Source organism: Salmo salar, chromosome ssa12 (genome assembly GCF_905237065.1).
Source record: "Salmo salar chromosome ssa12, Ssal_v3.1, whole genome shotgun sequence".
Lineage (NCBI taxonomy): Eukaryota > Metazoa > Chordata > Actinopteri > Salmoniformes > Salmonidae > Salmo > Salmo salar.
In genome coordinates this window covers 62,699,689-62,726,787 of record NC_059453.1, presented here as the reverse complement: position 1 = coordinate 62,726,787, position 27,099 = coordinate 62,699,689, and the positions used below count along the sequence as shown (strand labels likewise).

General features: G+C 41.3%; 1 protein-coding gene across 1 annotated transcript in view; it reads left to right on the top strand.

Annotated features, from left to right (window-relative positions):
• Positions 1-26,901, top strand: part of esyt1b (extended synaptotagmin-like protein 1b) — a 59,019-nt gene extending 32,118 nt beyond the window's left edge. Inside the window, exons 33-63 of the mRNA XM_045692129.1 lie at positions 71-142; positions 226-312; positions 1,925-2,071; positions 8,349-8,495; positions 8,628-8,737; positions 8,818-9,022; positions 9,172-9,348; positions 17,061-17,143; positions 17,358-17,406; positions 17,543-17,632; positions 17,744-17,839; positions 18,030-18,101; positions 18,185-18,271; positions 19,884-20,030; positions 20,338-20,471; positions 20,861-20,996; positions 21,189-21,295; positions 21,427-21,568; positions 21,748-21,924; positions 22,252-22,334; positions 22,657-22,705; positions 22,906-22,995; positions 23,230-23,325; positions 23,553-23,624; positions 23,706-23,792; positions 23,959-24,105; positions 24,224-24,360; positions 24,637-24,768; positions 24,876-24,978; positions 25,229-25,278; positions 25,486-26,901. Coding sequence (XP_045548085.1) covers positions 71-142; positions 226-312; positions 1,925-2,071; positions 8,349-8,495; positions 8,628-8,737; positions 8,818-9,022; positions 9,172-9,348; positions 17,061-17,143; positions 17,358-17,406; positions 17,543-17,632; positions 17,744-17,839; positions 18,030-18,101; positions 18,185-18,271; positions 19,884-20,030; positions 20,338-20,471; positions 20,861-20,996; positions 21,189-21,295; positions 21,427-21,568; positions 21,748-21,924; positions 22,252-22,334; positions 22,657-22,705; positions 22,906-22,995; positions 23,230-23,325; positions 23,553-23,624; positions 23,706-23,792; positions 23,959-24,105; positions 24,224-24,360; positions 24,637-24,768; positions 24,876-24,978; positions 25,229-25,278; positions 25,486-25,513 — 3,339 coding nt within the window. The 3' untranslated portion in view covers positions 25,514-26,901. The remainder of the gene's footprint in view (positions 1-70; positions 143-225; positions 313-1,924; positions 2,072-8,348; positions 8,496-8,627; positions 8,738-8,817; positions 9,023-9,171; positions 9,349-17,060; positions 17,144-17,357; positions 17,407-17,542; positions 17,633-17,743; positions 17,840-18,029; positions 18,102-18,184; positions 18,272-19,883; positions 20,031-20,337; positions 20,472-20,860; positions 20,997-21,188; positions 21,296-21,426; positions 21,569-21,747; positions 21,925-22,251; positions 22,335-22,656; positions 22,706-22,905; positions 22,996-23,229; positions 23,326-23,552; positions 23,625-23,705; positions 23,793-23,958; positions 24,106-24,223; positions 24,361-24,636; positions 24,769-24,875; positions 24,979-25,228; positions 25,279-25,485) is intronic.
• Positions 26,902-27,099: the final 198 nt, after the last annotated feature.

Below are 27,099 nucleotides of genomic sequence, written 5' to 3'. Positions count from 1 at the left end.
TTTTGTCTAGTGTCTCGCAATCATTTTTTGTTATGACTGTTGTATTGTTTGATCACTATGTTTTTTGTAGTTTAAGAAGAGTGGGAAGGAGCCAAAGGCTGGAGCTGAGCTAGTTCTGGGGAAGACAACCTACAGAACCAAGGTGAGATACAGTACATGTAGAGCTGGGATGTTTGACTTGTAACAGGATCTGCTGTGAAAGTAAACTTATTTGTCACTCTGAAGGTGTGTGATCGCACCAACTCCCCCCTGTGGGATGAGGCTTTCTACTTCCTGGTTCGTGACCCCAGAGAGGAGATACTCATAGTGAAGGTGAGAGTTCAGTCTGCTTCAGGATGGAGTTGCTAAACATGGATAATGTTTAATCTAAACATAATGTCACTCATTAGGGGTGTAACGGTACACATATTTGTACCGAACCGTTCGATAAAGGGACGTCGGTTCGGTCCGCACTGTGAACCCGAAGGAATAAATGTAAAAAATTATATTGACAAAATAAAAACACTAAGCCTATATACATTGCGTTTTAGGCCTATGCCTCTTGAGTAAATCTGAGCTGATAAAACATTTCAGGCTATTCCGTTAAAATAACTAGAGCCTATGTACACGTTGTAATCAAAATTCAAATCTTAATGGCCGCATTTCAAATTGTCCTTTTGTGAAGCGCAGCCAGGAACTAGTTCTGTATGATGGCGAGTGGTGGGATCGATAAACCAGAATTGGAGGATCCTTTTCTCATTTAAATCTCCAGTTTGGGAACATTTTGGATTCCCAGTAGATTACAACGGCGATGGACAGAGAGTTGTGGATAAAAGATTAACAGAATGTTGCCACGCTCAACGAGAATAGCTTATGCAGCTGCCAACAACTCAAATATGTTGACACATTTACACTGACATCACCCGAGTATACCGGAGCAAGATGGAAACGCAAAGAAACAACAACACAACATTGTCTCCCCTCTGCATTCAAGCAGCCCTTGGCAGCTGATTCTGACCTGGCCAAAGAAATTACAAGAACGATAGGTAGGCTATGTTTATATTTTTTTACAGTCTTTGGTTTATAGCACCCCTTCTGTGTGGTTGAGAATAGGGGGGTTTCAGCACCTCGTGAAAGTGCTCGAGCCACGTTACGAACTTCCCTCTTGCACCCATTTCAGCAAACAGGTAGTACCCGCTCTATACAAGCAAGCCAAAGCCGAAGTTTTCAATTAATTGGCCGATGCACCCTGTGTTACACTTACTTCACAGTGACAGCCTATCATATTACGCCATAGTGGGAGATGTACTGTGCTATAGACACGCCCCCTTTACGAGAGTCACAAGTGCGCATCTGGCACTAAAGGAGGTGCGTGTCATGGTGCGTTCGTAACCAAGTAGGAAGTGGGATTTTACCACATACAACTGGGAAAAATCCACTTGATTGGCCCTCCAACTTCTAAGTTAGTGGGAAACTCATCTATAATTCTGAGCACCCACTTCTCCTACATGGTGACCTCTGATGTAACCTACTAAGGAAATGCCTCTATAACACCATTTTCGGGAGTTAAATGCAACAACAAAACATTATTCATAAAAAGCCATCTATTATTGTGTTTTTTTTACTTTATAATTTGTTTTCAAGCCTAATAGCTGTACTCTTAGTTTATAGTTGACGTAGCTTGTTGGTTGTTAGCCAATTGTTCAAAATTTCCACCTCCCATAACGCCCAACATAACAATCCTGTCACAACAGTCAATCCTGGGAACATTGTGAATGCTGAACATTGTGAATGGCATTTAATTTCCCCGCTGTACCGAAACCAAACCAAACCATAACCCCACTGTAAACAGCTTGCACAGTCACTGCAATTCATCCACACAAATCTCCCATTCTACCTTTTTCTCTTTTCCTTTCTAATTCACTCTGTATTTATCTTTCTCTAGCTCTCCAGTGCTTGGGATCAGGCGATAGGTTCTCTGGTGGTACCAATCAGAGAACTGCTGTCAAAACCAGATCTGGTCCTGGATCAGTGGCTGAGTCTGGATGGAGCCTCGCCTGACAGTCAGATTCTACTGAGGGCTGAACTCAAGGTGAGACACACTGTAAAAAATATATTTGTCTGTGTTTTTTGTGGTATCGATAGAGGTATTTGATTTGGGAATGGGGATACATTTTCTTGATGGAAATTAATTCATCAATAAATGTGGAAACAAAAATCAAAGATCTGGTTAGAATTCCCCTTGTGGCCCCTTCTTGGTATTTTCACTATAACGAGTCTGACTATGATCAATTAAGCCATATCAATGCAGTTAAACAGGTTATTGTAAAAATAATGAATTATGTTGGCTTATACTTATAGCACTTCCAAGGCCGTTTCATGATGATTATTACGGTTGTGTCAATCTCACGTCTAGTTATGTGATCTAGTGGTGGGAAGCATTCTGTTTTTCAACATACATTGGGTGTAATTACATTGATATATAAGCTACAATGGGCGTGACGGATAAGGCGTGGTCACTACGGCGTCAGGATAGAGCCTTACATCAGCGTTGCATGAAGCTGAATGGAAAGTGCTATGCTCTGATCAGTTATTCAGAGAAAATCCTCTGTGACTTGTATCGTTATTACAAGGCTGTGAAACCCACATTGAACGTAGCTTAGGTTTAGGGTATTTCATTCATTTACAGACTCCCTCGCCACTATTTCCCAACATCCTATACCCATAGGTTGTAAATAAACCCTTTTTAAAGGTGATATAACTTGTATCATTATTATAGGGCTGTGAAACCCATAGCGAATGACTTCAGACTGAGCATTTCTCACCATTTATTCACGTAGAGGCAATTTCCGTTTAATAGCAGGTAGTGTCCATTTATTTACAGTAGTATGTTGATTAATTATTGCTTTCTTCAGTGGAAATACAGAATATGTATCAAAATAGCAACTATGCCAAAGCTAAATCAAGCAGAGACTTACGACTATTTAACCATGTTAATCATTACTGAAACATGCAAACTATAAACATTTTACCGATAAAGATAATTAATACATGAATCTAGTTGGCTATAACATAAACACAATCAAAGTGAGTTATCTATATTTTTGAAGTGTGTGTGTGTATAATTTCCCACCATAAAAATGCTGTTCCCCAATCCAAATACCTTCATCGATACCACAAAAACAAAACAAAAATCTGTATTTTATCAATCTGGCAATCCTCACTAAAATTTGACATAGCTATGTATAAAATGCATTATGAAAGAAATGAATTGTAATGTACGAAAAAGTGGAGCCTTTGTGTTAAATGCATTATAGAAAAGAATTGTGTAATGTAGACTACATGGAAAATATGAAATGTGTTATGAAGAAAATTGTGTGAAGCAATTAATAATAATGTATAGTATTTTGTAAAGTGGTTTCTTGCATCCTTATAACACAATACAATGCAATTTACAGTCACCTATTTGTGGTGTTACAGACTGAGTAAAATTAATTAATTAATGTCAAGCCCTGGATAATTAAAACTTTTTAAAGATACTCATGCAATGTAAGCCTGCATTAACACAACTGGCTACTGTAGGCTATATCATAGAAATCAAAAGCTATTTCCATGTGAACATTTTATGTGATTTGCCCCATTGGTTTTGTTGGTTTGGCCTACATTATGCTCAAATAGCCACAATAGCCTGTTGCCTACTGTCTCAGGCTGTAAAGGGTACAGCATCAGTGTTTACTGTGTAGCGTGCCAGAAGTTCTAAAATTCCACAATGATCAAGTTTCGCTCACAAACTACGAAAATTTGCTCCGTTACTTTAAAGAATTAGAGGGAACATTGCTCTACAGTCTACCTCTACAATTAAAACTTAGACAGTTCTGATAAGAATATGTCTACTCACCAACATGATCCACCTTACTAACTGTCTATGCCAGTTTGTCACTACCAAAAGTTCCCATTCTAGTTATATAGGTTATATATTTTATGGTTTCCATACCACATTCACTTAAATTTAGAATGAAATACCATTCTATCCATTCCACAACTACCTACATACCAACACTATGTGATACCTCCTAGATTAACATTCATTCCAAAATCATGGGCATTCAAATCAAAATCAAATGTATTTATATAGCCCTTCTTACATCAGCTGATATCTCAAAGTGCTGTACAGAAATACCTAAAACCCCAAACAGCAAGCAATGCAGGTGTAGAAGCACGGTGGCTAGAAAAACTCCCTAGAAGGCCAAAACCTAGGAAGAAACCTAGAGGAACCGCTATGAGGGGTGGCCCAGTCCTCTTCTGGCTGTACCGGTAATTATAACAAACATGGCCAGAATGTTCAAATGTTCATAAATGACCAACATGGTCAAATAATAATAATCACAGTGGTTGTCGAGGTTGCAACAATTCAGCACCTCAGGGTAAATGTCAGTTGGCTTTTCATAACCCCGATCATTCGGAAATATCTCTACCGCTCCTGCTGTCTCTACAGAGTTGAAAACAGCAGGTCTGGGACAGGTACACTCCAGTAACAGGTCAGGGTTCCATAGCCGCCCAGGCAGAACGTTAAACTGGAGCAGCAGCACGGCCAGGTGGACTGAGGACGCAAAAGCGTCATCATGCCAGGTAGTCCTGAGGCATGGTCCTGGGGCTCAGTCCCCCGAGAGAGAAAAGAGAAGAAGAGAATTAGAGAGAGAGCATACTTAAATTCACACAGGACACTGAGAAATACTCCAGATATAACAGACTACCCTAGCCCCACACACCAAGCTACTGCAGGATAAATACTGGAGGCTGAGACAGGAGGGTTCAGGGAGACACTGTGGCCCCATCCGATGATACCCGGACAGGGCCAAACAGGCATATGGAATTGGTCCCCCTTTGCTGCTATACCAATCTCCTCTTCCTGGGGAAGGCTTTCCACTAGATGTTGAACATAACTGTGGGGACTTGCTTCCATTCAGCCACAAGAGCATTGAGTGATGTCGGGCACTGATGTTGGGAATTGGGCCTGGTGTTTCATGGGGTTGAGGTCAGGCCCACTCTGTGCAAAGGCTTGATTGAGATTCTTCCCATACATCTCACAAACCCATTTCTGTATGACCTGCTTTGTCACATTGTCATACTGAAAACAGGAAAGGGCCTTCCCCAAACTGTTGCCACAAAGTTGGAAGCACAGAATCTTATAATATATTGTATGCCAGGCGTTAAGATTTCTCTTCACTGAACTAAGGACTACCAAACCGAAAAGTACTACAGACCATTATTCCTCCTTCACCACTTTCACAGTTGGCACTATGCATTGGGGGCCGGGTATCGTTCTCCTGGCATCAAGTCAAACCCAACCGTCCATCATTGCCAGATGGTGAAGCATGATTCCTCCACACTCCAGAGAGCAACGTTTCCACTGCTCCAGAGTCCAATGGCGGCTGGCCCACTTCTCCAGCCAACGGCAAGCTTTACGCCTCTCAGCCAGAGGGATCCTCTGGGAGGAGAAGACACACAGTCTGGTGCTAGTCACCATACATGGGAGTTGGGGAGGAGTGAGCACTTTGGGGCAAGGTCAGGTCCAGATGAAGTGAGGAAAACGATATCCACTGGAGTTCTGTCTAGCAACAGAGATCTAGCTGTTCAGATGTGTAGGGGAGGGGAGACTCAAGCATGGGTTAATATCAGTGCTTGTGTGAATATGTCTTTGTCTGTTCAGCTGTTACCATCCTTTGGGAGAATAAACTTGGTTTGAGCTTTCGTATGTGTCCGATGGAGTTCTTACTCTGATAATTAGAACCTAACATAATGATCAAAATTCATTTGATTAGATATTGACTCAAACATGATTCTGGCAGTGCTAGAAACCGTTTTGCCTTACCCTGTAATCTACGATTGAATAGACCCCCTGTTATTTTTAATTAGCCAAATGCTTACTACTGCTGTTGTGAAGATTACAACGTTTCAACTAAAGGTGTACTTTTGTCAATTACCTATGTTTAGGTTCTAATTTATCAGAGTAAGAGGTATGTTGAAGACAGCTATGAAAGCTTATGCAAGTTTATTCATCCCGCCAATACAGCTGCTTCAGACTCAGACATGGTTACAGTAGTGGTGGTATATATGTACCCCACTTTGGGTGGAGTCTCCTCCTTCTCGCTAAACATTGCATCTTTATTGCTAGGCAGGAAACTAAGTGATACGGGCAATAAACGGTTCCTTTCCCTTAACGTGACCTGACCTGACCTCAGCCCCCTCATCCACAGCTCTCTTCCCCCTTATCAGTACTGCCACACATGTACCGTTTTCCCTGCACTCAGCCCCTCCCAAGCTTAACTGCACCCCTCATGTCTCTATTATAACTAATGATTAATAATAGATTCAAAAGCTCAGAAATCCAAGCCCATCACCTAAGTAATGTGTGTGGTCATTTGCCCAGCAGTTATCCTCAGAATAGTCCTTCAAATAAGATGCCAATGTCTGTTTTCTCCACTGAAAAAAATGTAAGTTTTGCCTAAATACTAAAATAAAATGCAAATTTGCCTGCTTCCTCCTTCACAAACTACTCCAAATCTGATAACTGTCTGTTAAATGGAATCTTTGGCGTCATGCTGATGTTCATCACATTTATACCACTCTTAAGGTGCTGAGCCCTGTGCGCAGTTGCATAAAACACCTTGGTAAAAATGTTCCTTCCCCATAATTTAATCTCCAAAATCATTGAAATGATTGAAAATAAACCATTGTTCGCGTTTAAATATTTCCTGTGAATTATTATTTTTTTACTACGTTTTTTTCCAATTACCTTGACTGTTCTCTGAACAGAAAGATGTTGCTTCAAGTAACTCCCTAAGCAACCTGTATGGCGACTATAGAATTGACCCCAGCTCTGGCCAAGTGTAACCAACATTTTATTCTGACTGTAGTCAACCTTGTTTTCCAACTTTAGCTCTCTGCAGCACTGTCTCTTCTTTCTCTATCTAATTGTGGTCTTTGTCTGTGGAAACCGTTTTCTATAACTCCATTTCATGAAATACATATTGCTCTCTGATGAGTGGAAAAGAGTGATTGCATTACTTTGTACACTTTACTGTAAAAATATTTGTATAAAGTATTTTACATTTTGTCTATCACTGACTGTCGTGCTCTATATGTGTGATTCCTCCCTATGGTTTTAACATTATTGTGATGTTTGTCCCAGACTGTGATGGCACCACAGGCAGGTCAGGAGGTCAGAGTGAGGCTGTATGATAAGGAACATGGACAAGGATGACTTCCTGGGCAGGTAAAACTGCTTTTTGTGTCCCAAATGGCACTCTATTCCTATATAGTACACTAGTTTTGACCGAGGCCATGGGCGTTGGTCTGGTACTCAACCGATGTCCTGTAATGTTTTTGTGACCCTGTTGTTGTCTTGGTTTGAAGCATCCTTTGTAGTTCCCTGTAAGTGTTTAGTTTAATTTTGGACCCCATTGATGCTCAATTCTTTAACACAGGTGTAACATCAGTATGAGAGACATCATACACTCCCAGTATACAGACCAGAGTTTGGTTTACATGTCTCCTTCTTCTCTTGTACTAAATAATGTCTGTGCTCTCTTACATTGAACACTCATCTTCTTATTGCATTACTTTTAGTTAAACACTCTATCGATGTGTGATTTGTGTCTATTCAGTGGTACCTCTGAATGAAGTGAAGTCAGGTCGTGTTCACCTGGTACTGGAGTGAGTACCCAACAATGTCACAACTGAGCCAGACTGGATCAGGTCAGTTCCACTTCCTTCTCTTCTCTCCTCCATTCTATTACTAGTTTTTAACCTTTTAACCACCTGTTTTGATGTGATTTTAACTCTAACCCTCCTCATATTTAGGTGCTGCGGCTGCAGTCTCTCCAGTCCTACCAGAACAAGGCTGTTCCTCTACTGCTCTCTCTTCGTCTACATGGATAGAGCCCCACTCACTGCCTGTGAGTCACCTCAGACACTAGCCACTTTGAACTTATAAGGCATTGGTTTGTTGCCATTGGGTCTGTTTGTCTTTTGCAGCTGTAATATGGGTTAACCTCAGATGTTGCTTTTTATTTTGTCTAGTGTCTGCAATCATTTTTGTTATAGCTGTTGTATTGTTTGATCACTATGTTTTTTGTGATTTTAAGAAAGAAGTGGGGAAGGACCAAAGGCTGGAGCTGAGCTAGTTCTGGGAAAGACAACCTACAGAGACAAGGTGAGATACAGTACATGTAGGCTGGGATGTTTGACTTATGTGCAGATCTGCTGTGAATAAACTTATTTTGTCACTCTGAAGGTGTGTGATCCACCAACTCCCCCTTAGATTCACTTCTGGTCATTCATCCATCTTCCATTTTCTTCTCCTCTAGTTGTCTCACAGTTGGACCTTGCCTATTGGTTCTCTGGTGGTACCAATCAGAGAGCTGCTGTCAGAACCAGATCTGGTCCTGGATCAGTGGCTGAGTCTGGATGGAGCCTCACCTGACAGTCAGATTCTACTGAGGGCTGAACTCAAGGTGAGACACACTTGCACTTAACAAACACTCTATTTCTCTGTAGGAGGCACTTTAGACTTGTGTTAATTCAATGCATGATGTTTTGTAATAAGGTTATATGGTGGTGTTATTAAATGTGTTGTTCTACTACAGCTGCTGTGTCCCAAGAAGTGTGAGATTGATGTGGAGAGGGCAGATCAACCCAGAGCTCGAGCCGCCTCTACTGCTGAACAGAGACTGGAGAGAAACACAGTGCAGAAGAGGTAGAACAAATGAGGGTGTACTAATACACACATGCACACAAACACACACGATTAACCAATTTCTCTTTTATTCCACCAAGTCTGCTCAGGTCTAGTTCAGTGGACACTCCCAGTGCTCCAGTCCCCAGCCTTCCCTCTATCCCAGCACCAGAGTCAGAGAAGGCTAAGAGAGTAACAGCTACTGAGATGGTCCCTGGGAAAGTACCTGAGGAGCTCACTGAGGAACCCAGTCCTCCTGAAACACTCCCCACACACACCAACCCTGATCCCAGCTTTGGCTCTGAGGTGAGATACAGTATGCCAGTGAAGGCCATTATTACAGTTGTTTTCTTTTGAGGTATACAGTACAATACCACATACAGTACTGTGTGAATTAGGTATGTCATGCTATACTGCTGTATTTGTGCAGTCTTGTTACTAGTGTTTGTTTTTAGGGGGTGCTGAGAATCCACCTACTGGAGGCCGAGAATCTTATCGCCAAGGACAACCTGATGGGTGGCCTGAAGAAGGGCAAGAGTGACCCTTACGCCAAGATTAACATCGGAGGGGTCAAGTTTAAGAGTCATGTGATCAAGGAGAACCTCAACCCTACCTGGAACGAGATGTATGAGGTATGGAGGGAGTTGGAGTTTTTAGGAAAAATGTGTTGTGTCTATATACATTTTGAACCGTAAACCCACATTAACTTGTATTTTGTCAGTACAGCTCCATGTACATAATATATTATACAGTATTACATAATACTTAGGGTAGTGTTACATCAGTCTAATCATAAACATATAGTAGGGTGTTCACCCATAAAAGGATTAATTAATTAAAGGTTTACACAAATATACCCATTCAATTCAGTAAGAAAAACAACAGTCCAAACCCCATGTCTCTACCATACAGTGCGTTCGGAAAGTATTCAGACCTCTTGACTTTTTCTACATTTTGTAAGGTTACAGCCTTATTCTAAAATGTAAACTGAAATCACATTTACGTAAGTATTCAGACCCTTTACTCAGTACTATGTTGAAGCACCTTTGGTAGCGATTACAGCCTTGAGTCTTCTTGGGTATGACGCTACAAGCTTGGCGCACCTGTATTTGGGGAGTTTCTCCCGTTAATCTCTTCAGATCCTCTCAAGCTCTGTCAGGTTGGATGGGGAGCGTCGATGCACAGCTATTTCCAGGTCTCCAGAGATGTTAGATCGGGTTCAAGTCTGGGCTCTGGCTGGGCCACTCAAGGATATTCAGAGACTTATCCCGAAGTCAGTCCTGCATTGTCTTGGCTGTGTGCTTAGTGTAGTTCTCCTGTGGAATGGTGAACCTTCACCCCAGTCTGAGGTCTTGAGCGCTCTGGAGCAGGTTTTCATCAAGGATCTCTCTGTACTTTGCTCCGTTCATCTTTCCCTCGATCTTGACTAGTCTCCCAGTCTCTGCCACTGAAAAACATCACCACAGCATGATGCTGTCACCACCATGCTTCACCGTAAGGATGGCGCCAGGTTTCCTCCAGATGTGACACTTGGCATTCAGGCCAAAGAGTTAAATCTTGGTTTCATCAGACCAGAGAATCATGTTTCTCATGGTTTGAGAGTCCTTTAGGTGCCTTTTGGCAGGGCAGGGCAGCCAGCTGTAGGAAGAGTCTTGGTGGGGATGGCATCCCAGGTGGACTCCAATCAAGTTGTAGAAACATCTCAAGGATGATCAATGGAAACATGATGCACATGAGCTCAATTTCAAGTCTCATAGCAAAGGGTCTGAATTCTTATGTAAATAAGGTATTTGTGTTTAAAAAAAAAAATACATTTGCAAATGTAAATTTAAAAAAAAAAAAAAGGTTTTCGCTTTGTCATTATGGGGTATAGTGTGTAGATTGATGATGACATTTAAAAAAAATCCAGGATAAGGCTGTAACGTAACAAAATGTGGAAAAGTCAAGGGGTCTGAATACTTTCCGAATGCACTGTATGACATTACTTTTGGGATTCAAGCATGAAGCATCACCCATCAACTCACGTGGTTGCTATGACTTAAGCTCCACCCCTAAACCTGACCTGTATGGATCTCAGCCACGCCCACAAGCCCTCTGATTGGTCAAAGCCTTCTGAGCATTTTGAGACTAGCCAGGATCTATCTATTCAAACAGGGACCACAGAGCCTGCCTCATCCATATATCCATGAATCAACGAATGTCATTTTTTATTTTCTGCTGTCAGTTCAATTGCCTTTACAGTTCATAAAGGTTAAAACATTGTAAAATAAACAGCAATGTTCCCTCAAAACTACTTCCTCCAGGACTGCGGTGCAGGATATATGCCAATGCCGCGCAGAGACGCAAGAGATTGAATTGAACTGAATTCGCCCCATTAGTTTCACTATATATATCAATGTTTTTCCTGTGATCGAATCAACATTATCTCAGCCCCTTTTCAATGTAACAAAACAAATCTAACGAGTCTGTGATTTTGTTGTAGGCAGAGCCAGAGCGCAACGGAGTAGAATTCTTTTGTCGGGGGTAGCCCACGAGCAGTCTTTCAATCACCCGCGAGTGAATGCACTTTTCAGATCAGAGCGCAGAGCCGTGCGTGTGCACATTTGTTGATATTCTTTGCTAGTTGGCGAGTTATTAGCTCAGTTATAGAGAAGTATAGGTCAGCCATGGGGAGTTACTGCTTCCTACAAGCAACACAATCTCACACTCAATTCGTGCAAAAATATACACAAAAAGTATTTCAGCAGATTTTGTGATATGTACAAAAAGTATTTCAGCAGATTTGGTGTGTTTTCGTGTGGCTTAATTTGTGTGAAAAGACCCCAAAAATGGTGTGACTTTATTCGAAAAGACACACATTTTTGTGCGACTTCATTGATAGGAAAAAAACATTTGGTGGGGCCAACGAGTCAGCACTAGGATAGATTTTGGGCAATCATGTTCTACACTGCTTTTTTTTGTGTTCCACATTTATTTATATAAAAAACAAACGTGTTAACAACACAATATTGTTAATCAACCAGGTTGTCACCGAAATACATATAATATTATAGTTGCCTTACGTTTTAATTTTTTTGTATTTAATGCCAATGCTGTTTTTTATGCTTGTTTTCGCTTAATACTTTGGGATACTGGTACTATGTCGGATTTCATGAGGGTCGCCAGATTGGAGTAAAAAGGTATATTTGTCTGTGTTTTTTGTGGTATCGATGAAGGTATTTGATTTGGGAATGGGGATACATTTTCTTGATGGGAAATTAATTCATCAATAAATGTGGGGAAACAAAAGACCTGCAAAAAAAGATCTGGTTTAAATTCCCCTTGTGTACCTTCATGGTATTTTCAACTATAACGAGTCTGGACTATGATCAATTAAGCCATATCAATGCAGTTAAACAGGTTAATGTAAAAATAATGAATTATGTTGGCTTATACTTATGGCACTTCCAAGGCCGTTTCATGATGATTATTACGGTTGTGTCAATCTCACGTCTAGTTATGTGATCTAGTGGTGGGAAGCATTCTGTTTTTCAACATTTTGTTGGGTGTAATTACATTGATATAAGCTACAATGGGCGTGACGGATAGACGTAGTCACTACACGTGGGATAGAGCCTTACATCAACGTTGCATGAAGCTGAATGGAAAGTGCTATGCTCTGATCAGTTATTCAGAAGAAAATCCTCTGTGACTTGTATCATTATTACAAGGCTGTGAAACCCACATTGAACATAGCTTAGGTTTAGGGTATTTCATTCATTTCAGACTCCTCGCCACTATTCCCAACATCCTATACCCCATAGGTTGTAAATAAACCCTTTTTAAGGTGATATAACTTGTATCATTATTATAGGGCTGTGAAACCCATAGCCGAATGGCTTCAGACTGAGCATTTCTCACCATTTATTTACGTAGAGCAATTTCCGTTTAATAGCAGGTAGTGTCCATTTATTTACAGTAGTATGTTGATTAATTATTGCTTTCTTCAGTGGAAATACAGAATATGTATCAAAATGGCAACTATGCCAAAGCTAAATCAAGCAGAGACTTACGACTATTTAACCATGTTAATCATTACTGAAACATGCAAACTATAAACATTTTACCAGATAAAGATAATTAATACATGAATCTAGTTGGCTATAACATGAGTACAATCAAAGTGAGTGTGTCTATATTTTTGAAGTGTGTGTGTGTGTATAATTTCCCACCATAAAAATGTATTTCCATTCCCCAATCAAATACCTTCATCGATACCACAAAAACAAAACAAAAAATCTGTATTTTTTTATCCAATCTGGCAATCCTCATAAAATTTGACATAGCTATGTATAAAATGCATTATGAAAGAAATGGTGTAATGTACACGAAAAAGTGGAGCCTTGTGTTAAATGCATTATGAAAAGAATTGTGTAATGTAGACTACATGAAATATGAAATGTGTTATGAAGAAAATTGTGTAGGCTTAATTAATAATAATGTATAGTATTTTGTAAAGTGGTTTCTTGCATCATATAACACAATACAATGCAATTTACAGTCACCTATTTGGCCCATGGTGTTACAGACTGAGTAAAAAATAATTAATTAATGTCAAGCCCTGGATAATGTAAAAACTTTTTTTAAAGTCTCATGCAATGTAAGCCTGCATTGAACACAACATATAGGCTACTGTAGGCTATATCATAGAAATCAAAAGCTATTTCCATGTGAACATTTTATGTGATTTGCCCCATTGGTTTTGTTGGTTGGCCTACATTATGCTCAAATAGCCACAATAGCCTGTTGCCTACTGTCTCAAACTGTAAGGGTACAGCATCAGTGTTTACTGTAAACGCGTGCCAGAAGTTTTACAAAATTCCACAATGATCAAGTTTCCGCTCACAAGACCGAAAATTTGCTCCGTGCCCCAAAGAATTAGAGGGAACATTGCTCTACAGTCTACCACACCTCTACAATTAAAAACTAGACAGTTCTGATAAAGATATGTCTACTCACCAACGCCCAGTCACCTTACTAACTGTCTATGCCAGTTTGTCACTACCAAAGTTCCCACATTCTAGTTATATAGGTTATATATTTTATGGTTTCCATGACCACATTCATAGAATTTAGAATGAAGTACCATTCTATCCATTCCACAACTACACTACATGACCAAAAATATGTGGATACCTCCTCGTTGAACATGTCATTCCAAAATCATGGGCATTCAAATCAAATCAAATGTATTTATATAGCCCTTCTTACATCAGCTGATATCTCAAAGTGCTGTACAGAAACCCAGCCTAAAACCCCAAACAGCAAGCAATGCAGGTGTAGAAGCACGGTGGCTAGGAAAAACTCCCTAGAAAGGCCAAAACCTAGGAAGAAACCTAGAGAGGAACCAAGCTATGAGGGGTGGCCAGTCCTCTTCTGGCTGTGCCGGGTGGAGATTATAACAGAACATGGCCAAGATGTTCAAATGTTCATAAATGACCAGCATGGTCAAATAATAATAATCACAGTGGTTGTCGAGGGTGCAACAATTCAGCACCTCAGGAGTAAATGTCAGTTGGCTTTTCATAGCCGATCATTCAGAGTATCTCTACCGCTCCTGCTGTCTCTAGAGAGTTGAAAACAGCAGGTCTGGGACAGGTAGCACGTCCAGTGAACAGGTCAGGGTTCCATAGCCGCAGGCAGAACAGTTGAAACTGGAGCAGCAGCACGGCCAGGTGGACTGGGGACAGCAAGGCGTCATCATGCCAGGTAGTCCTGAGGCATGGTCCTAGGGCTCAGGTCCCCGAGAGAGAGAAAGAAAGAGAGAAAGAGAGAATTAGAGAGAGCATACTTAAATTCACACAGGACACTGGAGAAATACTCCAGATATAACAGACTGACCCTAGCCCCCGACACATAAACTACTGCAGGATAAATACTGGAGGCTGAGACAGGAGGGTTCAGGAGACACTGTGGCCCCATCCGATGATACCCCCGGACAGGGCCAAACAGGCATATGGAATTGGTCCCCCCTTTGCTGCTATACCAGCCTACACTCTTCTGGGAAGGCTTTCCACTAGATGTTGGAACATAACTGTGGGGACTTGCTTCCATTCAGCCACAAGAGCATTAGTGAGGTCGGGCACTGATGTTGGGCGATTAGGCCTGGTGTTTCATGGGGTTGAGGTCAGGCCTCTGTGCAGGCCGGTCAAGTTCTTCCATACCGATCTCGACAAACCATTTCTGTATGGACCTCGCTTTGTGCACATTGTCATGCTGAAACAGGAAAGGGCCTTCCCCAAACTGTTGCCACAAAGTTGGAAGCACAGAATCTTATAGAATGTCATTGTATGCTGTAGCGTTAAGATTTCTCTTCACTGGAACTAAGGGGCCTAGCCAGAACCATGAAAAACAGCCCCAGACCATTATTCCTCCTTCACCAAACTTTACAGTTGGCACTATGCATTGGGGCAGGTATCGTTCTCCTGGCATCCGTCAAACCCAACTTCGTCCATCGTACTGCCAGATGGTGAAGCATGATTTGTCACTCCAGAGAACGCGTTTCCACTGCTCCAGAGTCCAATGGCGGCTAGCTTTACACTTCTCCAGCCAACGGCAAGCTTTACACCTCTCCAGCCAGAGGGATCCTCTGGGAGGAGAAGAGACACAGTCTGGTGCTAGTCACCATGACAGCCGTGAGTTGGGGAGGAGTGAGCACTTTGGGGCAAAGGTCAGGTCAGATGAAGTGAGGAAGAACAGATATCACTAAGGTTCTGTCTAGCAACAGAGATGCATTGGCTGTTCAGATGTGTAGGAGGAGACTCAGCATAGGTTAAATATCAGTGCTTGTGTGAATATGTCTTTGTCTGTTCAGCTGTTCCATCCTTTGGGAAGAATAAACTTGGTTTGAGCTTTCGTATGTGTCCGTGGAGTTCTTACTCTGATAATTAGAACCTAACATAATGAATCAAAAATCATTTGATTGGATATTGACTCAAACATGATTCTGGCAGTGCTAGAAGACCGTTTTGCCTTACCCTGTAATCTTCTGATTGAATAGGACCCCTGTTATTTTAATTAGGCCAAATGCTTACTACTGCTGTTGTGAAGGAATGCAACGTTTCAACTAAAGGTGTACTTTTGTCAATTACCTATGTTAGGTTCTAATTATCAGAGTAAGAACATGACGGACGCTATGAAAGCTTATACCAAGTTTATTCATCCCAGAGGGTCAATACAGCTGCTTCAGACTCAGACATGGTTACAGTAGTGGTGGTATATGTACCCCACTTTGGGTGGAGTCTCCTCCTTCTCGCTAAACATTGCATCTTTATTGCTAGGCAGGAAACTAAGTGATACGGGCAATAAACGGTTCCTTTTCCCTTAACGTGACCTGACCTGACCTCGACCCCCTCATCCACAGCTCTCTTCCCCCTTATCAGTACTGCTACATGTGACCGTTTTCCCTGCACTCAGCCCCTCCCAAGCTTAACTGCACCCCTCATGTCTCTATTATAACTAATGATTAATAATAGTTAAAGCTCAGAAATCCAAACCCATCACCTAAGTAATGTGTGGTCATTTGTAGCAGTTATCCTCAGAGAATGGTCATACAAATAAGATGCCAATGTCTGTTTTCTCACTGAAAAAATGTAAGTTTTGCCTAAATACTAAAATAAAATGCAGGTACTTACCAACACCCTCCTTCACAGAACTGACTCCAAATCTGAGTAACTGTCTGTTAAATGGAATCTTTGACGTCATCCGCATTGCGATGTCATCATTTATGACCACTCTTAAAGGTGCTGAGCCCTGTGCGCAGTTGCATAAAACACCTTGAGTGAAAATGTTGCACAAAATCCCCCATAATTTAATCTCAAAATCATTGAAATGATTGAAAATAAACCATTTGTCACGTTTAAATATTTCCTGTGAATTATTATTTTTTTTTACACGTTTTTTCCAATTACCTTGACTGTTCTCTGAACAGAAAAGATATTTGCTTCAAGTAACTCCTAAGCAACCTGTATAGCGACTATAGAATTGACCCCAGCTCTGGCCAAGTGTAACCAACATTTTATTCTGACTGTAGTCAACCTTGTTTTCAACTTTAGCTCTCTGCAGCACTGTCTCTTCTTTCTCTATCTAATTGTGGTCTTTGTCTGTGGAAACCGTTTTCTATAACTCCATTTCATGAAATATATTGCTCTCTGATGAGTGGAAAGAGTGGAAATGCGTACTTTGTACACTTTACTGTAAAAATATTTGTATAAAGTATTTTACATTTTGTCTATCACTGACTGTCGTGCTCTATATGTGTGATTCCTCCCTATGGTTTTAACATTATTGTGATGTTTGTCCCCAGACTGTGATGGCACCACAGGCAGGTCAGGAGGTCCAGGTAGAGCTGTATGATAAAGACATGGACAAGGATGACTTCCTGGGCAGGTGAGAAACTGCTTTTGTGTCCCAAATGGCACTCTATTCCCTATATAGTACACTAGTTTTGACCAGAGGCCATAGGGCGCTGGTCTGGTACTCAGCCGATGTCCTGTAATGTTTTGTGACCCTGTTGTTGTCTTGGTTTGAAGCATCCTTTGTAGTTCCCTGTAAGTGTTTAGTTTAATTTTGGACTACATTGATGCTCAATTCTTTTGTACAGGTGTAACATCAGTATGAGAGACATCATACACTCCCAGTATACAGACCAGGTAAGGTTTACATGTCTCCTTCTTCTCTTGTACTAAATAATGTCTGTACTCTCTTACATTGGAACACTCATCTTCATATTGCATTACTTTTAGTTTCAGAACACTCTATCTGATGTGTGATTTGTGTCTGTTCCAGTGGTACACTCTGAATGAAGTGAAGTCAGGTCGTGTTCACCTGGTACTGGAGTGGGTACCAACAGTATCACAACCAGACAGACTGGATCAGGTCAGTTCTACTTCTCTCCTCTTCTCTTCTCTCCTCTCATTCTATTACTAGTTTTTAACCTTTTAACCACCTGTTTTGATGTGATTTAACTCTAACCTCCTCATGTTCTAGGTGCTGCAGCTGCAGTCTCTCCAGTCCTACCAGAACAAGGCTGTTCCCTCTACTGCTCTGCTCTTCGTCTACATGGATAGAGCCCACTCACTGCCTGTGAGTCACCTCAGACACTGAGCCACTTTGAACTTATGAACCCTGGCATTGGTTTGTTGCCATTGGGTCTGTTGTCTTTTGCAGCTGTAATATGGGTTAAGCACAGATGTTGCTTTTTTATTTTGTCTAGTGTCTCGCAATCATTTTTTGTTATGACTGTTGTATTGTTTGATCACTATGTTTTTTGTAGTTTAAGAAGAGTGGGAAGGAGCCAAAGGCTGGAGCTGAGCTAGTTCTGGGGAAGACAACCTACAGAACCAAGGTGAGATACAGTACATGTAGAGCTGGGATGTTTGACTTGTAACAGGATCTGCTGTGAAAGTAAACTTATTTGTCACTCTGAAGGTGTGTGATCGCACCAACTCCCCCCTGTGGGATGAGGCTTTCTACTTCCTGGTTCGTGACCCCAGAGAGGAGATACTCATAGTGAAGGTGAGAGTTCAGTCTGCTTCAGGATGGAGTTTCTAAACATGGATAATGTTTAATCTAAACATAATGTCACTCATTAGGGGTGTAACGGTACACATATTTGTACCGAACCGTTCGATAAAGGGACCTCGGTTCGGTCCGCACTGTGAACCCGAAGGAATAAATGTAAAACATTTTATTGACAAAATAAAAACACTAAGCCTATATACATTGCGTTTTAGGCCTATGCCTCTTGAGTAAATCTGAGCTGATAAAACATTTCAGGCTATTCCGTTAAAATAACTAGAGCCTATGTACACGTTGTAATCAAAATTCAAATCTTAATGGCCGCATTTCAAATTGTCCTTTTGTGAAGCGCAGCCAGGAACTAGTTCTGTATGATGGCGAGTGGTGGGATCGATAAACCAGAATTGGAGGATCCTTTTCTCATTTAAATCTCCAGTTTGGGAACATTTTGGATTCCCGGTAGATTACAACGGCGATGGACAGAGAGTTGTGGATAAAAGATTAACAGAATGTTGCCACGCTCAACGAGAATAGCTTATGCAGCTGCCAACAACTCAAATATGTTGACACATTTACACTGACATCACCCGAGTATACCGGAGCAAGATGGAAACGCAAAGAAACAACAACACAACATTGTCTCCCCTCTGCATTCAAGCAGCCCTTGGCAGCTGATTCTGACCTGGCCAAAGAAATTACAAGAACGATAGGTAGGCTATGTTTATATTTTTTTTACAGTCTTTGGTTTATAGCACCCCTTCTGTGTGGTTGAGAATAGGGGGTTTCAGCACCTCGTGAAAGTGCTCGAGCCACGTTACGAACTTCCCTCTTGCACCCATTTCAGCAAACAGGTAGTACCCGCTCTATACAAGCAAGCCAAAGCCGAAGTTTTCAATTAATTGGCCGATGCACCCTGTGTTACACTTACTTCACAGTGACAGCCTATCATATTACGCCATAGTGGGAGATGTACTGTGCAATAGACACGCCCCCTTTACGAGAGTCACAAGTGCGCATCTGGCACTAAAGGAGGTGCGTGTCATGGTGCGTTCGTAACCAAGTAGGAAGTGGGATTTTACCACATACAACTGGGAAAAATCCACTTGATTGGCCCTCCAACTTCTAAGTTAGTGGGAAACTCATCTATAATTCTGAGCACCCACTTCTCCTACATGGTGACCTCTGATGTAACCTACTAAGGAAATGCCTCTATAACACCATTTTCGGGAGTTAAATGCAACAACAAAACATTATTCATAAAAAGCCATCTATTATTGTGTTTTTTTTACTTTATAATTTGTTTTCAAGCCTAATAGCTGTACTCTTAGTTTATAGTTGACGTAGCTTGTTGGTTGTTAGCCAATTGTTCAAAATTTCCACCTCCCATAACGCCCAACATAACAATCCTGTCACAACAGTTAATCCTGGGAACATTGTGAATGCTGAACATTGTGAATGGCATTTAATTTCCCCGCTGTACCGAAACCAAACCGAACCATAACCCCACTGTAAACAGCTTGCACAGTCACTGCAATTCATCCACACAAATCTCCCATTCTACCTTTTTCTCTTTTCCTTTCTAATTCACTCTGTATTTATCTTTCTCTAGCTCTCCAGTGCTTGGGATCAGGCGATAGGTTCTCTGGTGGTACCAATCAGAGAACTGCTGTCAAAACCAGATCTGGTCCTGGATCAGTGGCTGAGTCTGGATGGAGCCTCGCCTGACAGTCAGATTCTACTGAGGACTGAACTCAAGGTGAGACACACACACTCATACTCGCACTCACACACATCAACTATCAATGTGAGGAACAAAATGTGCCATATAGTACACAAAGTGCATGTATGTAATTTAGCAGACGCTCTTATCCAGAGCGACTTACACTAGTGAGTGCATATATTTTTGTACTGGTCCCCGTGGGAATTAAACCCACAACCCTGGCGTTGCAAGCGCCATGCTCTACCAACTGAGCCACATGGGACATGCTATGTACTTTACCTGCACCTAGCAGTCTAATCTTAAAGCTATTGGTAAGTAATTAGCTGCATGTTTTCGTTCACAGATCCTGAACTCAAAGATGACTGAGGGTGTTGGGCTACCACAAGGTCCAGAAACTATTACTCTTGGGAGATACAGTGAGGAGCAAGTTACTGCGACCAATGAGGAGAAACAACACAGGGAGGTGCCCTCTGAGGAGTGAGTTTTGTCTTGGCCCCTCCCCGTATTCAAATTGTTGAATTGTAATTATAAGTTTATTGCAAATGCAAATGTTTGCAGTGAAGGGTTTTCATGTGGCAAGGGAACAAAACATGAAGCGGACAAAATGTCCTGAAGAAAACAGTCCTAATGTTGGTAACAAGCAGCCTCATGTTGTCCCCCAGAATGACATGTTTTTTATTGCACACAATATGTTACATACAGCAGGTTTTTTAAAGGACCAAAGAGTTTAATCTGCTTTGTGTTTTCCTTTTTGCCACAGAAAATCAGGTATCGTATGTTTGTGATACTGGTATCGTGACAACCCTAATAAAGTGTATGTAAATGATAAAACCCTTCAACATGTGTGTCTCTGCGTGTATTCTCAGGTCTGTTGCCGTCTCCAGCCAACCCGCTGTCTCAGAACCTGAAGAAGAAGAGGTCTTTGAGGCCGCCAAAGAAGACCCCAGCCCTCCTGAGACACTCCCCACACACACCAGCCCTGATCCCAGCTTTGACACTGAGGTGAGATCCTGGATGTGGATGTCTGTATATGGGTTTCAAGATGCATTCTGTGGATGGAGTCAATGTGTTTTTATGTATTAAGAGTTTATGTATTAACAAGACAGATTCTAATTGATTTTGATATGAATTGCATGACCGACTACAACTTTATAGCTGCAGGTGAAAGTATTGACGTGTGTTTTTGACCGACAGATAGAGGAGCCAGAAGACAGTGATGTGGAGGAACCTATCATCATCACCCAACAGTCAGTCACAGCAGACACTGAGGAGCTCCAACCCTGGCAGAGGCCAACGGCAGGGTGAGCTCCATTCAACAACGCATGCAGAGAGCTTTTCATGTACTCTGACTCTGCATAGACTGTCTTCAGTGTGGTGAAGCAACTGTAAACATGCTGTGTGTGTGTTTGTGTTCCTGTGTGCGTATACTCAGGTCTGGTATAGAGGACATTGCCAGAGCTACAGTGTTTAGCCTTCCCTCTGTGTCTGTACCTGAGAAAGCTGAGGCCATGCCTGATGTCGTCCTTGAAACACTCCCTCCTCACACCACACCAAACCCCAGCTTTGGCACAGAGGTGGGTGCTTCACTGAAGGGACAACACAAATATATTGCTTAGACCAACATGATCCAAAATGTAAAGGATTAAACCAAAAATGTGTGAAAAAGACTTTATAATATTTCATATTTTGAGAAAACTAGGATGCCTTCAAAACGTACTTGAGTGTCACTGGGGTTATGTTGTTTGTCCTGTAGGGGGTGATGAGAATCCACCTATTGGAGGCCAAGGATCTGGTTGCCATGGATAAGCTGATGGGTGGCCTGAAGAAGGGCAAGAGTGACCCCTACGTCAAGATCAACATCGGAGGGGTCAAGTTTAAGAGTCATGTGATCAAGGAGAACCTCAACCCTACCTGGAACGAGATGTATGAGGTATGGAGGGAGTTGGAGTTTTTAGGAAAGCTAATCTCTCTAGGACAGGGTGTTGGACATTGTGCACATTTAAATGAGCAGTAAAATGTATTGTGCGGTGCTGTAAAAAGTAAAAGCTATACATTTTAGAGTTTAGAGTAGAGATTGTTTGTATGAGCTGCAGTGTCTCCACTTGTGGATCATTATGAAGGGTTTTGTCGTAAAAATGTATCTGAGACCAATAGAAGTTTATGACCTTTGTACATTTTCTTCCTTATTATCATGTAATAGTATTATTTATGTGTTAAGTTTTGTTGTTATTGATTTTCCCTGATGTGTGTTTCCCAGACTGTGCTGACCCCCCAGGCTAGAGAGGAGATCCAGGTAGAGCTGTATGATAAAGACATGGACTCTGATGACTTCCTGGGAAGGTGTGTTCTAACTGGGCAACTATACACTGTTTAATCAGTAACCTGTTATTGATACTCAAGGGATACGTCCCAAATGGCACCCTATTCCCTTTATAGTCCACTACTTTTGACCAGAGCCCTATCAGCCCTGGTCAAAAATAGTGCACCAAGTGAGGAAACAGTGCTATTTGGGGTGCACACAAGATACACTTTGGCCTTATGGTAGACAGCTTTGCAAAGTTTTTCTACTATTACGTATCAAACAGGTCTATATAAGAAGTCACAAGAATCTAATGCCATTTTGGACAGTTGCCAAAACTTTTTTGTTTTCTTTTGTGTGCAGGTTTATGATCAGGCTGAGTGATGTCATCAGGTCCCAGTACACAGACCAGGTGAGTCAGAGTCTTTATACAGGAAGTCAGGGCAGAGTTTGGAATTGATTTAATTCCTCTGTCCTGTGGCCCTTTTATCACTTGTAATATAAGTTTTGATTGTGAGGTTATTAATGTTGTCACAGTCTAGCTTTACATTCTACCTCTACTGATTGTGCTAGATTTGTACACAGTCTAATGCGTATATTTCTGTGTTCCAGTGGTACACTCTGAATGAAGTGAAGTCAGGTCGTGTACATCTGGTACTGGAGTGGGTACCTACAGTATCACAACCAGACAGACTGGATCAGGTCAGTCCCACTCCTTTCTCAGTTTCTTCTCTGTCTCTCATCTCCTATCTCCTTCACTATGATTTCAGTTCAGCAATCTCTTTCCTCCCCGTCCTATCAGTCACTCCAAGAAAGTCTTTCTATTTGCAGAAAGCAGTTGATTCACATTCCATAACTCCTGCTATGTGGCATAACAGAGCACAGCATTAGTATCACGAGATGTCTCAATGTAACTCTTTCCTCCCCAACCTCCAGGTGCTGCAGCTGCAGTCTCTCCAGTCCTACCAGAACAAGGCTGTTCCCTCTACTGCTCTCCTCTTTGTCTATATGGACAGAGCCCACTCACTGCCTGTGAGTCACCTTTGACCTTTTACCTCTGATGGGATTCTGTTGTCATGATCTTGATGGCCTACTGTCATCTGATGTTTGTGATAAACTGTGATGCTTCACTTGGTTATTTTCTCTTGTGTTGTTTCATTGCTGATACATTATCTCACCATAATAGTCTTACATTATCAATTTTCCCTTATCAGTTATGTGACTAAGTGACCTAGAGTGACCTTTATCTGTGTTTCTAGTTAAAGAAGAGTGGGAAGGAGCCAAAGGCTGGAGCTGAGCTAGTTCTGGGGAAGACAACTTACAGAACCAAGGTGAGACTCAGCTTACAATATCACGCTTGTAATTTGTCTTAGATTGACCAACTAACATCTCTTTTCCCTATCTCTCTTAAGGTGTGTGATCGCACCCACTCCCCCCAGTGGGACGAGGCTTTCTACTTCCTGGTTCGTGACCCCAAAGAAGAGATGCTCATAGTGAAGGTGAGTGGTTGTTTGAGTATCATTGCAAGCATTTTTCTTTCTCTTGCGTTACTCATTTACAACAAAATACAATTTCTTTATTGTCGTTCATGTGGACATTCTGTTCAGGTCAGCAGCAGGTCAGAAACTTAAGGGTGTCTCCGTCTCTCTCCATCTCTACATGTAGCTCTCCAGTGCTTGGGATCAGGCGATGGGCTCTCTGGTGGTACCAATCAGAGAGCTGCTGTCAGAACCAGATCTGGTCCTGGATCAGTGGCTGCATCTGGATGGGGCCTCACCTGACAGTCAGATTCTATTGAGGGCTGAGCTTAAGGTGAAACACACACACACACACACACACACACACACACACACACACACACACACACACACACTTCTGTATCCTCTTGTTTCTGTTGAAATGATTACTTACAAAATGTATCTTTCAACAGATTCTGGACTCTAAAATGGTGGAGTTGATAGGTCAAGGGACTCTGCCGTGCGCTGCAGGAAGCTGTGGGCAGGTGAAGCTGTCTCTTTCCTATGCCTCAAAGGAGAAGAAACTCACCATTGCAGTCCATGCCTGCAGGTCTGCATCTGAGTGTCTGCATCAACTCCATCTTTTCATACAGCAAGAGCAAAGTTTGTCATTGTCAGGTCACATAATGGTCTGCATACACTACTGCCCCCTACATATAGCCTAGCTTTGAACTCACTGCTAAAGAAAGGGTCCATTCATGTAACGATATCCCTATTATATATTTTCAACAAATTCCTCATACTGTACCTCTCTCTTACTTTACCATTTGACCAGACTGGTTTTTAAGGCCATGGATCATGTTATATGTTGTGTGTTTCTGTATAGGGATCTGGAGTCCTCCAGTAAGGATGGCCTAGACACCTACATCTCCCTCATGCTGCTGCCAGACAAAACCAAGGCCACCAAGAGGAAGACAAGCATCAAGAAGAGAGACCTGAACCCAGAATATAACGAAAGGTGTGAGATGTTATGTGTGTGTGTCTCACTGCCAACTGAGTCATTTGAACCTATCTGTGTTAAATGGCAGCAGAGTGTAAAAGTATTGTCCCTGCACCTCTGTGTAGGTTTGAATTTGATCTGTCTGTGGAGGAGGCCAGGCGCAGGCGTCTGAGTGTGTCGGTGAAGAACAGCTCAGCGTCCTTCAGGAGCAGCGATATCATTGGACAGGTCAGCCTGGGCTTGGATTACTGCATCTTCTTTTATGGCTATATTTTACTCATCATAATAAACTGTATCAGCTGGGTAGCTTTGGAGTAAACATGGGTGTCTGAACATTGTTTTTTCTTTCTCACCTGGTGCAAATGATGACTCATGCTTCTGTTCCACCCATGAAATATCATGTTAGTATTATGCAAATGGCACTTGTTTTGAATGCTGTGTATAGTAATATTTGTTCTTACCACATTTCTTCTTTCAGGTGCACATAGAGCTTGCTCAGATTGACCTGGCCTCTGGTGTCACAGAATGGTGAGTAGTAGCCATAAAACAGGTAGTAATTGACTAATTGATTGATTACGCTAACAAAGGTCTGTTGACTGACAGTTTAGCCATAATACACTGACCTTTATGTTGTTATTATGTGTGCGTCTTCTCGTTAAGGTAGTAGCCATACAAAATGATTGATCAATTAATTAAACCACTTTTACTTTATATTTTACTTTAACCCTCCCACAGGTTTGACTTGAAAGAGGAGGCTGAATAGTGGATCTGTCTGCAGCTGTCATAACTGTTATACCACAGGTTTAAAGTTAACCTGTACAGCCTAACTCACGCTGATGCCTTCCCCCACCTACCTTTACCGCTGCTTCAGCCTGCTCTGTCCTTTCACCTCTCGTCACTTGTCTGCCTGTTAATGTCTATCTCTATATATTCACATATCAATATTATCACTAAGACAGGGCAACTCAATACGTCAGACAATCTGGATTGGACCAGAAAGTCAGTATTAGATAGTTTAATCTGAAGTTTATACCTAGTATTAATAGTTATGATGTAATAGTTATGAAGGTCAACATGTGTATATACTTACGAATGTTACACACTTTAAGAAGGGTTATACCTGCTACTTTAAGAACTGATGAGGGTTATACCTGCTTATGAAAGTTACTTTTTAAGTTTATATTACCAACTTGTTAGGGTTATTTGAAGATCATTTGAAGATTATGTACGTTGAAGGTTAATGTACTAATGAATGATAGTTATATGCATTTATCTTGCCAGTGAGGAAGGAGTTCATGTTATCAAGGTAAAGAAACTCTTTCCTTAAACAGGAAGTGAATAGGGACCAGGAAAATGCGTTGTCAGGATACAGTACCAGTTCGGTATTTGATAATACCAAAGTAACAAACATGATTTAGAAGATATATCAGGGAATTCCATAATATATTATGGAATGTTATTTGTTGTGGGTTGTTAAGTATGTTAATATTAATAGAAGGATAATGAGGAATATCTAAGATTGAAAGTACAGTATTATGGGCTTAGATACAGTATGGGTCCTTGCATATTCAGTCTCATGTAGTCAGATACACAATACACCTTAACCCACATGCCTTTACTCAGTGTCTAGTCAGGAACCTCCCTTATTAAAAGAGCATTGCTTTTATGTTACCTTACTTTGCCTTATGTTACCTTACTTTGCCTTATGTTATTACACAGAGACTACCACTATAGTATATAACAATGATATACACAGTACTGTCATCCATATATTATCCATGTGAAATGCACCCAATAGCCAAAGTCACTCTGATAATACAGATTACAGATACTGACCAGTGGGGTTCAAATGTGTTAAATGGAGTGTTAACAGTTATTCCTTTCAAACTATTTATCTGCCATTTTTAGTTTCCTCATTCATTGTCATAGTGTTGGTTATGCTCCATTCCATTTTGTTACATGTCTTTTTGTTTAAACTTTTAAAACATTTTACTTGCCCGTGTTACTATACTGCTTTGATGTGTTTTACATTTGTGTATTTTTGTTTTATTGCAGCAGATTTTTTAACACATTACAATTGTGCATATATTGTCCCTTAACTTTGCCAAAATGAAAATACCATTGAAAAAAATAAAGATGATAATAAAATCAGTGCATCGTGGCAGTCAAACACTTTTTTGCACCTTAAGAAGAGAGCGATCTCCTGTGGTACAGAAACTAGTCCTCAAGTCCTACAAACCTACTAGTGGGGTTCAAAATTGACGCAAAATGATTCTGCAAACTGATTAAAATGCCATATTACTCCGTGTGGTATACATTAAACTATTATAAATGCAGCAAGGGCACTCT